Below are 13,446 nucleotides of genomic sequence, written 5' to 3' on the forward strand. Positions count from 1 at the left end.
GAACAGAGGGTATACCTACCCCAGACAGGTAGGGCATTTGCACACCTTGCAAGTGGCTGACCTGGGTTTGAGCTCAGGCATCCCATACAGTCCCCCGAGCAATGCCAGGAGTGTTCCTCAGTCTGAGGCAGGAATAACCCCCGGGCATCGCCAAGTGTGACCAAACAGAAAAGTAAAAAAAGAACAAGTAAAAAAAAAAAAAAAAACAAGGGGACTGGAGAGACAGCCCAGCAGGCTAGGTGCTGGTCTTGCCTGTGACCCACGCAGGTTCAATCTCTGGCCCCTGAACCCCACCAGGAGTGATCCCAGAGCTCAGAGTCAGGAGTAAATCTCTGAGCACCACTGGGTGTGGCCCCCAAAACAGAATAAAAGCAACAGTCAGGGGGGCCAGAGAGAGGTCTAGCAGGCACCATGCTTGCCTTGTATGAGGCCAACCTGCACTGGATTCCTAGCGCCTCATATAGTCCTTAGAACTGTGCCAGGAGTTATCCTGAGGGGCCAGAGAGACAGTACAGTGGGCAAGGCACTTGCCTTGCATGTGGCAGATCCTAGTTCGATCACTGGCACCCATAAAGTTCACTGAGTACAGCCAGGAGTGACTTCTGAACACAGAGCAAGTAATAAGCCCTGAACACAGCAAAGTGCCTCCCCCACAAAAAACAAAAAAGGAAAGAAAAAGAAAAAAACTAACAGAATAGTGACGATACAGGTGTTAAGGAACTTGCCTTGCACACAGCTGAACCTGGTTCCACTCTTGGCACCGCAAATGGACCCAGAACATCACCAGGATCCCTAAGATAGCGCCAGGAATAAGCCCTGAGCATCACCAAGTGTGGGCCCCAAAAAAAACAACAACAAAACTAAGCAAAAATCCTAGTATCTTTTATTGAGTACTATGGGCAGGCAGGCTAAATACGTGTTCTCATTGAATCCCCATCACCTACTAAGCTGGGTCTTGCCATTATCCCCTGCTGAGGGCAAGCAAGTCGGACCTTAGAGAAAGTAAGGGAGCCACCTGTCCAGAGTACCAACGTGGATAAGAAATTGCCAAATTCAGCGCCGGGTCGGGCTTGGAGCCTCCAACAACTGCACAGCGCATCCCTCTTGCTCTCGGGGTCCGGGTGCCACTTCCCTACCAGGCTTAATCGTCTTTCAGGGCAGCACCCATACTGGCTGCATTTTAGAGCAAAAAGCGGAGACCAGAAAGGGCTCTGAGGACGCGGCGAGCGGGAAGAAGCGGGGCGCAAGAGAAATGAATTAGCGGGCGCGCCCCCACACTGCCCCACTCACCCTCGATGAGCCACTCGCAATTGCCATTGACGCTGTAGTTGCCCGCGCCATCCGTCACGAAGCCCGGCGCCTCCCGCAGCACTTGCCGCTGTCCCTTGCAGTCCCCCGCCTGGACCCCCGGGGCGAGCGGCCCCAGCACGGCCCAAGAGAGAGTCAGGGCGGCGGCCAGAGCCCGGCGCAGGGCCATCTCGCCTCCTCCCGCGCCGCCTCTGATGGACGGGACAGGCCTTCCAGGCGGGATGGCTGCAATGCGACCCCTACGGACGCGACATGGCCTCGGAGACCCGGAGATGCAGGGATCACGGTGCCCACCCGGGGAAACGCCGCGGCGGATGGACTCTGGAAGGCGAGGGGTGGGCCCTAGAGCTCCATGGAAGCTTCTGTAAATGGGGTCGCAGCGCACGGGCCGACCCTAGGGACCGTAGGAGGCCCCCACAGACACGGGCCCCCCTAGGCTGGCCGGCCCTACAGGCGGTATGCAGCAGTTACGAAGGCGGGCGCCGCAGGCCGCAGCGGACCTTATAGACGGCTGGGTCACCAGGGGCGACGGCTCTACCGCCCCGCACCCGCCTCCACAGCGGTGCCGGCCGGGCCAGGCCAGCCCTGGAAGGTCCCGGGGAGACCCTTCCAGTCGGGGGCGGGGTGAGACCGGCTGCTGGGGGCGGAGCCCGTCGTCGGGAGCTCGGGCCTGAGCCCCATAGACGCGCTCCCTGGTTCCCCCACCCGCGCCTCCCTCCAGAGCCGGATGGGACAGACAAGAGAGACGAGGGGATGCTCGGGCCAGAGCGGCCCCGGGAAGACCCGCTGGGAGGGCAAAATGGGCGGGGACCGAAAGGGCGCTGTGGGAGGGAAGGCGAGGAGGAGGCGAGAAGTCGCCGAGCCGCAGGTCAGAGCGGCCTTAGGAGGACCGCGGAACCTCCAGGCCCACCCCTCCGCCACAGGAGACTTCCGGAAACCTCTCCGCCTATTCGTTTGCCAGCCGCATGCGCGGCAATGACCGCCTTGGCCGCGAAGAGACAAATACGCACGCGCACTGTTAAAAAGTAGTCTGGGAGCCCGTGGCTAGGCCCAACCAGTGCCACTGGAGGGCGCCTCTGCCTTTGAATGGAAAAGAGAGGGAAAAGTAAAAGGAACGGTGCAAAAGGAGGATGGGGCGGTCTAAGTCCAGCCCTCAGGGCCCGCAGATTCTGGATCCATTAAAGGTAGGTTATGCAGGTCCCTCCCCAGATGCCATTTCACAGGTGAACTATGTCACACTGAGATCCGGGGCCTGGGTCGACCCTCTATCAGTCCCACTCTGAACACCACCAAGGTGTACAAAAAGGCTGTCTTAAAGTGAAAAACTCAACGAGTCCTCTTTATTTTGGCCAGAGTGGGAATAAAAGTCTTTCTGCCGGGAACCCAAGGGCGGGCCCAGGCCTGGAGATAGGGGTGGACAGCACGGGTCCGAGATCACAGCGATCCCAGGGAAGTGAGGGTTCAGAGCAGAGACCAGCTCCCCGATACGTCAGTCCCAGGCGCAGTGGCTCGGGTTCGTGGCGTCCTGGAGGGTCGCGGGCAAGATCCGGACGATCGTCACTGGTGTTCCGGGGTCCCGCGGGGTCAGAGGTCTCGGAGGGGGCCAGGGGGCCGGAGGTCACGGAACAGCGGGAGACCAGATTCCGGCGCCGTTCGGGGCAGGGGCTGAGGGAGGGGACGGGGATAGCGGCTCCCGCTGGACCGTTTGGCACAGAGACGGGGGTGGGTTTGGGGGAGGGGGAGGGGGACACTACGCACCCCGACCTGGGCGCACACGGGATGGGGAGGGTCGGGCGGGCCTGGGGTGGCCGAGCCCTGGGGCCGGGATAGAGCGGGGATCCGGAGCCCCGCCGGGGCCCGGCGCGCGGCCCTTGGGCCAGGGGTGGACAGGGGTGCTCAGACCGGGGGTGCGGTGCCCCCGGCCGTGTGCATGCTGAAGTATTCGGTGAAGCCGGTGTGCGGCGCCGCCGTCTGGGGTACGAGCGGCTGGTAGGGTGGCGTCGAGCCGTCCCAGCCCCGGTCGGCCGCCTTGGGGAGCCGAGCGGGAAGGGGCGGGGAGGCTGCGCCCGGCTCGGCCGTGGTCACCACGCGGCCCCTCGGGGCCACCGCCGCCGCCACCGCCGTCTCCTCCACCTGCTTCCCGGCCTGGGATGGGGGGTCAGGGTCAGAGGCTGTCCAGGACCCACGGGACGGGGGTGGGGGGAGCAGATGCTACCCCGAAAGCCCTTCCCCCTCCCCCAGGACACTCCCCCCCCCAAAAAAAAACACACCCGGACCGGTGGGCACCCGCGGGGTCAGTCGGGGAAGGAGCGGGTGAGCGGGCGCCTGGGCAGCGGCGCCAGGTACTCTAGGGGCGGTGTTGGGTCGCGCCGGGCGAACTCGGGCGGCGGCGGCGGCTGGGGAGGAGGGGGCGAGCCGCGAAAGGCTGGCGGCGGGGGCACCGCGCGGGGCGTCGGCGGGGGCGTGCGCAGCAGCGCCAGGACCCAGTCGGGCAGGGTGGGCGCGGGCGCCGGGGGACGGTCGGGGCGCGGCGTGGGAACGCGGGGCGTGCGGAAGGCTGGGGGTGGGCTCGGGCGCCTGGGAGCGGTGGGGGGCGGCGGCGGGGCCGGGAGCGGGGTCAGGTACTCCAAGGGCGGCGCCAGCAGCTCCTCGGGCGCCGGGGGCGCGGGGCTTACGGAGGCGGGCGGGGGGATGGAGAAGAGCTCCGTGAAGTTGGGCACCGAGTCGCTGATGAACGTCACGTTCCCGTAGACGTGCTGCGGGAAGGCCTTGTCCGCCGACTGGCTCCCCCCGGGGCCCGGGGCCCCGGCCGAGGCGATCTGAGACGTGCGCACGTGGTACGGGAAGTTCTTGTTGGCCGCCGACGGACGCGTCATGATCTGGGGCGGAGGGGTGAGGGGCCAGGTGCAGTTGTCTCCACCTGAGGCGCGCCTTCACGTGACACCCCCATGCGTCCTTCTACTGGGTTGCATCCCTTCAACTGGGTTTGGCATCTACCCTGGGCTCTGCCCTTCACCACCGCCGCTCCTGGCTCTGCCATGCGCCCTCCGGGGATTTGCCCTGGCATCACTCGCTGTTTTAGGCTTCAGTGCCCGAGTTAGCGGGTCTGATAGCTGTAGGGCATATGAAGCGATCTAAATTCATCATAAACTATATGTTTTGTGTCCTTAGTTCTGCTAGCCACCTTTAAGGGCTCACCAGCCCGATGTGGCTAGGGATTGTCTAACCTGACCAGCGCACATTAAAGCAACTATTCATTAAACCAGGATGCTCCATCGCACAGTGAGACTAGAATGTCAGCTCCTCCAGGCACCATCTGACTGGGGATACAATAATTGTTTTTCTTTCCTGCATAGAATTGTATCCCCTTGTTTCTTCAGAAGAGTTCTCAGTCTCTCCTAGAAGACCATAAATACTGGAGGAAGATGCGAATCGCCCCCTAACTACTTGATGGGTCATGAGTGCAGGGATGGAATGATTCTAGTAGGGCACCCCATGTGCCCATCTGATGAGATGCTGGATAAATGAACAAGGACCAGTGAGTGATGCCAGCGAGGGGGGGCTGTGCTGAGCTAAAGGGAGCACTTTTAAGATAAAAACTGATGGAGGGATGCTGGAGCAATAGCACAGCGTGTAGGGCCTTTGCCTTGCATGTGACCGACCTGGATTCAATTCCCAGCATCCCATATGGTCCCCTGAGCACCGCCAGGGGGGTAATTCCTGAGTGCAGAGCCAGGAGTGACCCCGTCCCTGTGCATCGCCGGGTGTGACCCAAAGAGAAAAAAAAAAAGTGGTGGGGGGAAATGGAGCAGAAATGGCCCTTGCATCAGGCTTCCAGGAGCCAGCACCCTGAGTGTGGGACCTGGAGCATGTTGATCCCACCACCCTCACCACAGAAGGCGGGTGTGGAACTCTATGTGGAGAAGAAGGGGTAGAAATGAAAACAGCTGGTGCAGAGCCTGGCCCCCAGCTGGGCTCTGGGCGCCTCTCCCCTTCCCACTTCCTGGAGCTTCAGAACACACTGTCCTGAGAACAGGAGTCTGTGCCTGAGTCAGACTCTCTGGTAGCAGAAGATGGGGACCTCCCCCTGCTTTCCTACACATGGTAGGTGTCTGAACTCAGGAGTGGGCCTTCAGGGATCCCCTTTTCCCACTGTGCCGGCCTTGTGGTGTGCTGGGGGGCTGGACTCAAAGAGCCTGTTCTGCCACTGCAGACTATGGAATCCTGGCAAGTCCTCCTCTACTGTGACCATTATCCACCCTGTCCCTATACCAGAGGGCAGCAATAAACGCTTACGGGTGCTGGCCCTGAGCACAAAATGTAGATTACACCTACCCAATGATGTGTGTATGGGTGGATGAATGAATACATAAATGGAAATATAAGAACTGTCATCTGGGGCAAGGGAGATGGCTCAGAAGAAAAGGCTGAAACACGTGTGGGAGACCCAGGTTCAATGCCCAGCACTACATGGTCCACCGAGTGCCTCCAGGTGTGGTCCATCCCCACCAAGAAAGAACTGTCACCCACAGGCCAAATAAAATCAAAAACAGGGAAAAGAACAGGTTTTGGTGCTGCTACTCCACAGGCCACTCGTTTGTGGGTCCCCAGGAAGCCCAGCTTGTCCCACCCCTCCCCTTCTTCCCCAAAGGTAGCCTGTGGGGGGGTGGCAGAGAAGGAAGAATTGGGGTGAGGGTGGGGTAGAGAGAACAAGGGGCCTGGGGAAGGTAGTGAGAATACAGAAGGGAAATGTGAGCATCTGGGGACACGGGAATGGGAAAGAAAGAGGACCAGGTTGGGAAGAGGCTGGGACACAGGTGAGAGGGAGAAGAGAGCAGTGAAGTGGCCAATGGGGAGCCAGCGGGCTTGCCAAGGTTTCCAGTGAGTGTCTGCTGAACCGATGACAGAGGAATGGAATGAAGGATGGGGTTGGTGGCTCCAGATGAACGAGGGGCCCAGCAGATCAGTCTGGCAGCCTCAGCCATCTCCACGCACCAGTATCCCACCCCTAGCCGATGCCCAGCCTCACCAGGAACACGCCGTGGGCATACAGGTGGATTCCCAGCTGGATGCCGTTGACAATCTTCTCCCGGGCCCACTTGGGGATCCCGAAGTTCGCGATCAGGGCCATGATGGGAACCGCAAAGAACCTGAAGGGAATGTCCCGGGTCAGCTGACTCACTGAGAGACATAATCCCCACCCCCATCCAGGATGGCTGGACATCTCTGCCAGGAGGGTGGGCCAGTGGGAGGAAGCTGGTGTGGCCTTCAGAAGCCAGTGTTTCAAGGGGGGGCAGGAGTCCCACTCGACTGGAAAGTTCTCAGGCCCCAAAGGAGGCTGAACTCCGTTTCATCCCACCCCACAAATCTTGGCACCAACTGCCAGGGTGTCTGATGAGTGAATTAACATTGGAATTACAGCTAAGGGCTTAGGTCAACCTAGCCCCATCTCTAGGTTCTTTGCACTGGGGAACTCACTCCTTTCTCGAAGTGACAGTGAGGCATGAACCACTTCCAGTCCCATTACATAGGGGAGGACACTGAGGCAGAGATGCTTCCTAACATAGTGAGGTCACACAGTTTCCAAGCTTAGAAGTGCGATTTACACCCATTATATAGCCTGGCTTAAATGCATGTGGGCACAGTGGGGCTTTCCCCACGAAAAACAGTGGTCACTGTTAACAGTCACGTTTACTTAACAAATACCAGGGCGAGACATGAACCTTCACATGCTGCCCTTGGCAGGCTCCCTCTGCAGGAAATACTCTTGCCAGTCTTTCTTTCTGAGAACACAACCACACACACACACTCTTTTATTTTGGATTTTTCCATCACTAGCAGAGTCTGGAACCAGCTGTGTGACTGGAAAGCCCATCTACCTCCTGAGGGTCTGCCCCCTACCCAGAGGCAGGGAAAGGTGTGTGTGTGTGTGTGTGTGTGTGTGTGTGTGTGTGTGTGTGTATGCATGCCCAGTACATCTCACCAGAGCGTGTAGGCAGCAAAGAAGGGCACGTAAAAGGGTTGCTTCTCCGGGAAGTGGCGCAAGGAGACAAGCACTGCGTAGCAGAACCACACATACGCTGCCACCTGCAGCCCAATAAGTCCGTAGCCTGCTGGCGACTCGTACGTGTACAGCACTTGACCCGGGTCGAAGAACTGAACGGAGAGGGGCAGAGGGGAGAAAGAGACTGCATCTCCTTCCCTTTCTCAGAGCCACTGGCCTCCACCCCACCCGGGGCCCTGCCTCCAGCCACAGGCACTTTGTCAGAACAGATGCAGGGATGGAGACAGAAGTGAACAAGAAGAGAGAGAGTGAGAGACAGGATGGGGATGGGCTGGAACAACAGTGCAGCTGTTAGGGTGCTTGCCTTGCACATGGCCAACCAGGTTTTGATCTCTGGCATCCCATATGATTCCCAAGCTGACTAGGAGTGATCCCTGAGCTCAGAGCTAGAAGTCAGCCCTGAGCACCACAGGATGTGACCCAAAATATAATAAATAAACAAAGACAGGATGGAGACAGAGAGTGCCCCCACTACCCTCAGTCCCGATGAGGTGGGGACAGGGCTCTAAATCCAGCCTTGGGTGTTTCCATCTGCATCTACAAAATGCGATGGGTTTTATCTCCCCACTCCCATGAGGGGAAACTGAGGCTATGCTCAGCTTTTGGATGAAGTCACAAATTGAAACCTCAGGAAAGCCTCCTGGGGTAAGCAAGACCCTCCTAAGGCCTCAGCAGAGACAGGTCCAGATGGAGGGCAGTCAGCTGGGAGTGCTGGGGCTGCAACTCTTGAACCCCCCCCCCATCATGATGACAGGAGCTCATATGTGACAGACAGTGAGAGACAGAGAGAGGAGATGGGGGAGAGAGGGGAGGAAGATACTTGGACAGATGGGGAGGCAGAAAGGCTGGGTGGGAGAGCCTGCAGGATCACTAGGTGGAGGAGGCCCCCAGCTTGAGAACAGGAGGCCAGTGGGCAGGGCCCCCCAGCAGCACCCAGACTCACCTCCGCTTCATAGATGAGCAGAACCACATGGGTGAGGGTGTACAAGGTCATGTAGACGGAGAGCTTCACTGAGCCCGAGTGGCTTATGCGGCCCCTGGCGCCGGCCATGGGGGGGGGCGGGGAGACAGCAGGGTTGGGGGCCATCAGGGGGGAGGGAAGCCACCACAAACCCGCCCTCAGCCCCCCTCCCAGCCCAGCCCGGGCACCGTGTCACCGTGAATCCCTTCCCCAGAAGGATGAGCATCAGCAGGAAGATGAGGAAGCTGGAGGAGAAGAGCAGCTTGGCTGCAGGGTGGGGAGATACCGCTCAGACCAGCTCGGCGCCCCCCCCCCCCCGCTCAGTGTCCCCCACACCCACCTTGTGCCCCTTCTCACCCAGGATCTGCAGGCTCTTGTTGCCAATGCCGTCGGTGGCATACTGCCCCCAGTAGATGCAGAAAAATAGGAGGCTCAGAACTGAGGGTAAGGTGGAGAGGGAAGAACTCAGCTTTGGGTTATCTCTGTTCTTCAACTAAGATCCAGCAGCCAGCCCCCTCCTCTCGCTGTCAGGATCTATACCCTTCTTCTCCCCGCCCTGCTTCTTCAGGGTTCTGGGGTCCAATTCCATCCAGCCTCCTCCCTCAGACCCAGGAGTCCAGCCCCAGCCTCTTTCCACAGACCCAGAAGGTCTCTGGTATCCTATGAGAATAAACTGAGCCCCTCTCCTCACCTTCCACTCCAGCCGCGGCCATGAACATTTTATAAGTGGTATGAAGCAGCTGCCGGCCTTTGAGCAAATCTAGAAGGGAAGCAGGATGGATAGCCAGGGACCAGGAAAAGCAGCTCCCCGCGCCCCACCTCCCACCCCTGCCATCCCCTACCCGACCAGGTGCTGGACTCACATCCAAAGTAGCAGGAGAGGATGAAGATGAGGATGAAGATGAGAAGGAAAGTTACATCAGTCTCCAGGATTCCTGCCAATTTGGGGAAAGATGGGGGGGCACAACAGTGAATTCAGGCTGAGTGCCCCTCAGCAGGCCCGTGGCTCTCAGCACCCACAAAAGCCCTGCCCCTGGCTCCTGCAGACTCACCAAACTCATCAGCCGAGAAGTGCCGCGTCCAGAAGGATTTGCCGTTGGTGAGCACCATCTCATACTCCAGCTGCAGTCCATCACCCTGTGGGCAGTGCGGAGACCTCAGGAGGGGGGGCGGGCAGGTAGGGAGTGGGGAAAGCTGGGCAGAACAGGCCCAGCTCCTTACCCCACACTTGCTGAGTGCGATGTACCACCACCGCTCCCGCACAGAGCGGAAGCTGCGGCCACTGGAGCAGCTCAGGTAGCGGGTTCCCTCCTTTGACACCACCTGGAGGGAAGCGAGAAAGCTGAGCCTATGTACCCCTACAGGGCCCGGCCTGCACCCTTCTGTGCTGCCTACACCCTCCCCACACACACACATACACACCCCATACCTGACAGCCGGACCATGCGTACTGGGTGGTGAGGTTGATGACCTGGTTGTTTTCGGGCCTGATGACGGACTCCTTGGCCAGGCAGTCCTGGGGAGGGCAGGCCATGGCACACATGTCATCCTGTCCCTCGGCCTGCCCACCACCCGCCTTCCTCACCACCCTTACCTTGTCCCCCGCCTTGTACACAGCAGGCCACTGGGATGGGTCATCGAAATACAGGAGAATGTTCTGGCAACACTTGGCCTGCAGGCCCAGAGATTGTGGGATTTGGGGGAGTGCTGGGCACTGGGGAGGGCTGCCAGCCGCAGCCTCAGGTAGGGGAGCTCACCTCAGGGTACTGGAAGCGGAAGTCCAGCCGGCCATAGTCGGAGAGGAAGCAGAACCTTGTCAGGAACACCCAGTCCTGGAAGTGGCCCAGGGCCCCTGCGTCTAAGTCTTTCCTTGGAGGAAGCTCCCCACGCCAGGGCCCCCCCAACTTTTCGTCCTCGCCCTGGGGCACACGGTTTCCCAAGAAGCTCAGGTGGCCCTAGTCACCTTCCCCATCCCTTCACCTTGGGGCCATGAATCCTGACAGGGAGCCCCTCCCCAGACTCCCCGGTCCCCGTCCTTCCTTGACTGCCCAGGGGTCCTGACAAGGCCCTGGGGGGTGGGGGGAAGATTCCCATTCAGGCCCCCCTCGGTGCTGGGAACTCGGGCTTGCTGCAGAGGTGCTGTCCCTTCAGCACCACGTCGGCGTCCCCACCCCCACCGCAACTCCATTCTCTCTGCCGGCCCCCCTCCGCCCCTCTGACCTCAACGTCCCCCCCACCCCACCCCCGGCTCTCCCGCACCCCACCGCCCCCCTCACCACAACCCCCACCCAGAGCCCCTCGCCCCCAGCCCCATCCCTCGGGGCTCCTGGGGTCCGGCGGGGGAGGGGCGCCAGGGGGCGGGGCGGCACCCCCCACCCCCCCGCTCGCCCTCGTCCCGCGGGGGCTCGACGGGCGGCTGCGGAGGGCCCGGCGCGCTCACCTCCTTGGAGCTGAGGTTGCCGCGCACGTACTTGGCCCGGGCGCTGGGGGGCAGTGGCAGCAGCAGGAGCAGCAAAGGCGGCAGCAGGCGGCGCAGAGCGGGCGCGCGCGGGGGCTCCATTGGGCCCGCTCCGGCCCCGGCTGCGCTCGGGCTCCCGCTCCGGCCCGGCGACGGCGGCGAGAGCGCGCGGGCCAGCCGGCGCGCGCCCCCGATTAAAGGGGCCGCCGGGCGCCGCGCACCCCGCCCCCTCCGCAGGGAAGGCCCCCACCTGGCCCCTTCCCAGCCCCGCGGGCGGGGATGCCCGGCTCCGGTCCTCGCCGCCCCGCCCCAATCCTCCCCTCTGGGAGTCTCACCGATACCTCCGGCTCCCCGTGTCCTAAACTGAACTCCTCCAAGGCGGGCCTCGAGACGGCCCGGCAGCCCACAACTCTCGGACCCGCGGCCCCTCTCGGGTCTGACGCTCGCAACAGAGTCCTCGCACTGCTCTCTGTCCGTGCCCCACTCTCACCTCATACCTCGCCAGATCCTGGGCCCTCTGTCTGGGTTCAGAATACCCCACGGCCACTCCCAGTAAGACCCCTCCAAGGCTGCCTGCCTCCCACCACCCAGACTCCAGCCACGGTGGTACAAACCTTACGGTTTTCCCATTCAGGCAATGGGAAACGCTTACCCCTACTTCCTTTTGTTTTGGTTTAGTTTGGGGGCCACACCTAGCTGTGCTCAGTCCTCACTCCTGGCTCCATACTCAGGGATCACTCCTGGCAATGTTCTGGGGATCATACGTGGTGCTGGGGATCAAACCTGGGATGGCTGTGGACAAGCCAATGTCCTACCCTCTGTCCTCTCGAGCCCTAAACTTGACCTAGTCCGGTCCATCTGGTGCCCAGCCATTCCACGTACTGCTAGGAGCAACCAAAGCTTTACCCTGAAGTGCTCGGTGGTGTTCTAGGTCATGTGATGCCAGGCAGGACCTATGGTGCAAAGCATACATCCCACCTTTTTGAGCTCTCTCCCTCTCTGATTCCAACAAGCATTTCTACCTTCATTATTCTTTCCCATCTGCTGCAGAGTACTTAGTACTCCTCAAAACAGATTCCCCCCCCCTTTTTTTTCAGTGCTAGGTGCTTAGGCGTTGGTACCAGTGGCATTCCAGGGACCAAGCCCTGGGCTCCCATGCACAAAGCCCACCTTCAGCCCTTTGCGTTATCTCCCTGACCTTTCAGAATAGCTTTTTTAATTACTTTTTTCTTTTCTTTTTGGGTCACACCTGGTGATGCACAGGGATTACTCCTTGCTCATGCACTCAGGAATTACCCCTGCCCGGGGGACCATATGGGATGCTAGGAATCAAACCTGGGTCAGCCGCGTGTAAGGCAAACGCCCTTCCCGCTGTACTATCACTCCGGCCCCTTTTTAATAACTTTTGAGGCCACATCCTGTGGTACTCAGAGCCTACTCCTCACTCATTGCCTCAGGAGTTATCCCTGTGGGGCTGGGGGACCAGGGCTCCTCCAAGCCAAGTATGGGCTCCAGTCATTTGAACTATCTCCTAGGCCTCAAAATAGATTTTTTAAAAAAAACCTCTCTAAGCCAAAGGACCCAGCAGGAAAGATAAGTGGTTGAAACACTTTCAGCAACGCATAGGCTCATGCATGCAAAGGGGGCTGCTACTGGGCACGAGCCATTGTTGCCAGGAGCGATAGTAGGTCGGCTGCCAGATCTCCCACTTTTTTTTTAAAAAAAAAAAGAGATGCCAGAAAAGCATTTAAAAAAAAAAAAGAAGGCAAAGTAATCTGTAACAGTAGGCAATTGATTCAAACATTTCAACTATCTAGTAGGCCAAAGAAAAAAAAAGCCTCAGTGCCAGATTTCAGCCTGATCTGCTCTCCCTCTTGTGTTCCTACATACACTTTGCCCAAGCACCCTCCAGATCAGGAGGCCCCCAGACAAAGACTTCACTCTAGATAAAAGTAGAGCCTAGGAGTATGGGCCAAATACCCCACCTACTTATCCTTTTCAGGCCTGGCCCATGCTGTCCCACGGAACAGTCCTTCCTAGCATGGCCCAAATGTTCCTTTCCACTCCTGGCAAGTATCTGGCAGCTCCTGGTTAATGCAGCCCCCACACTCTCCTCAGCCTCCCTGAGCCCTGCAACTCTCTCCTCACTACAACTTCTGCATCTGGGACTGCCTGTGTTGGCCCAGCACCAGGTGTCTCCTGGGGATGAAGCCTCAGTCCAATGCTACTCACCCACACACACACACCTCTGCCCCTACCCCAGGCAACAGGCGAGCTCAGGGTGGGTAGATTCAGTGTATCTGTTCTTGGAAATCCAAGGTTTCTGCAGCCTGCTGGCCCCATCTTGGGCCGAGCGAAAGCTGTTCTGGGTTTCTTTTGATTTTTAGGTCACACCTGGCAAAGCTTAAGGTTTATTCCTGGCTCTGCACTCAGGGATCACTCCTGGCAGGCTCAGGGGACCATATGGGGTACTGGGGTATTAAACCCAGGTCAGCCATGTGCAAGGAAAGCAGCCTAGCCACTGTCCTATCTCTCTGCCTGCTAAAGCTATTCTGGCCCTGCTGGCCACGTACTGAGTCAAGAAGACCATGAAAAAGGTACTTTATTGAGGTGATGAGAACATGAGATCCCTGCCTCTAGCCCAGCCTCGGCCCC

At 59.5% G+C, this 13,446-nt stretch overlaps 2 protein-coding genes across 4 annotated transcripts in view; both read right to left on the reverse strand.

Annotated features, from left to right (window-relative positions):
* Positions 1-2,236, reverse strand: part of MEGF8 (multiple EGF like domains 8) — a 58,075-nt gene extending 55,839 nt beyond the window's left edge. Inside the window, exon 1 of the mRNA XM_056136600.1 lies at positions 1,291-2,236. Coding sequence (XP_055992575.1) covers positions 1,291-1,477 — 187 coding nt within the window. The 5' untranslated portion in view covers positions 1,478-2,236. The remainder of the gene's footprint in view (positions 1-1,290) is intronic.
* Positions 2,237-2,624: 388 nt separating this feature from the next.
* On the reverse strand, positions 2,625-11,001 carry TMEM145 (transmembrane protein 145). Of its 3 annotated transcripts, none has more exons than XM_056136607.1 (15): positions 10,774-10,995; positions 10,091-10,165; positions 9,928-10,005; positions 9,763-9,849; positions 9,555-9,656; positions 9,386-9,470; positions 9,197-9,268; positions 9,025-9,093; positions 8,691-8,771; positions 8,522-8,600; positions 8,316-8,409; positions 7,292-7,464; positions 6,338-6,458; positions 3,984-4,187; positions 2,625-2,973 (listed from the first exon to the last, which is right to left on the reverse strand). In XM_056136607.1, the coding sequence occupies exons 1-15, from the start codon at positions 10,891-10,893 to the stop codon at positions 2,893-2,895; spliced, it is 1,521 nt and encodes a 506-aa protein (XP_055992582.1). In that variant the 5' UTR covers positions 10,894-10,995; the 3' UTR covers positions 2,625-2,892. The 3 variants fall into 3 exon arrangements, with proteins under 3 accessions (XP_055992582.1, XP_055992581.1, XP_055992580.1); XM_056136606.1 differs by having other exon boundaries at positions 2,625-3,453; positions 10,774-10,990; XM_056136605.1 differs by lacking the exon at positions 2,625-2,973 and having other exon boundaries at positions 3,558-4,187; positions 10,774-11,001.
* Between the last annotated feature and the right edge of the window lie 2,445 nt (positions 11,002-13,446).

Source organism: Sorex fumeus, unplaced genomic scaffold (genome assembly GCF_029834395.1).
Source record: "Sorex fumeus unplaced genomic scaffold, SorFum_2.1 ptg000122l, whole genome shotgun sequence".
Classification (NCBI taxonomy): domain Eukaryota; kingdom Metazoa; phylum Chordata; class Mammalia; order Eulipotyphla; family Soricidae; genus Sorex; species Sorex fumeus.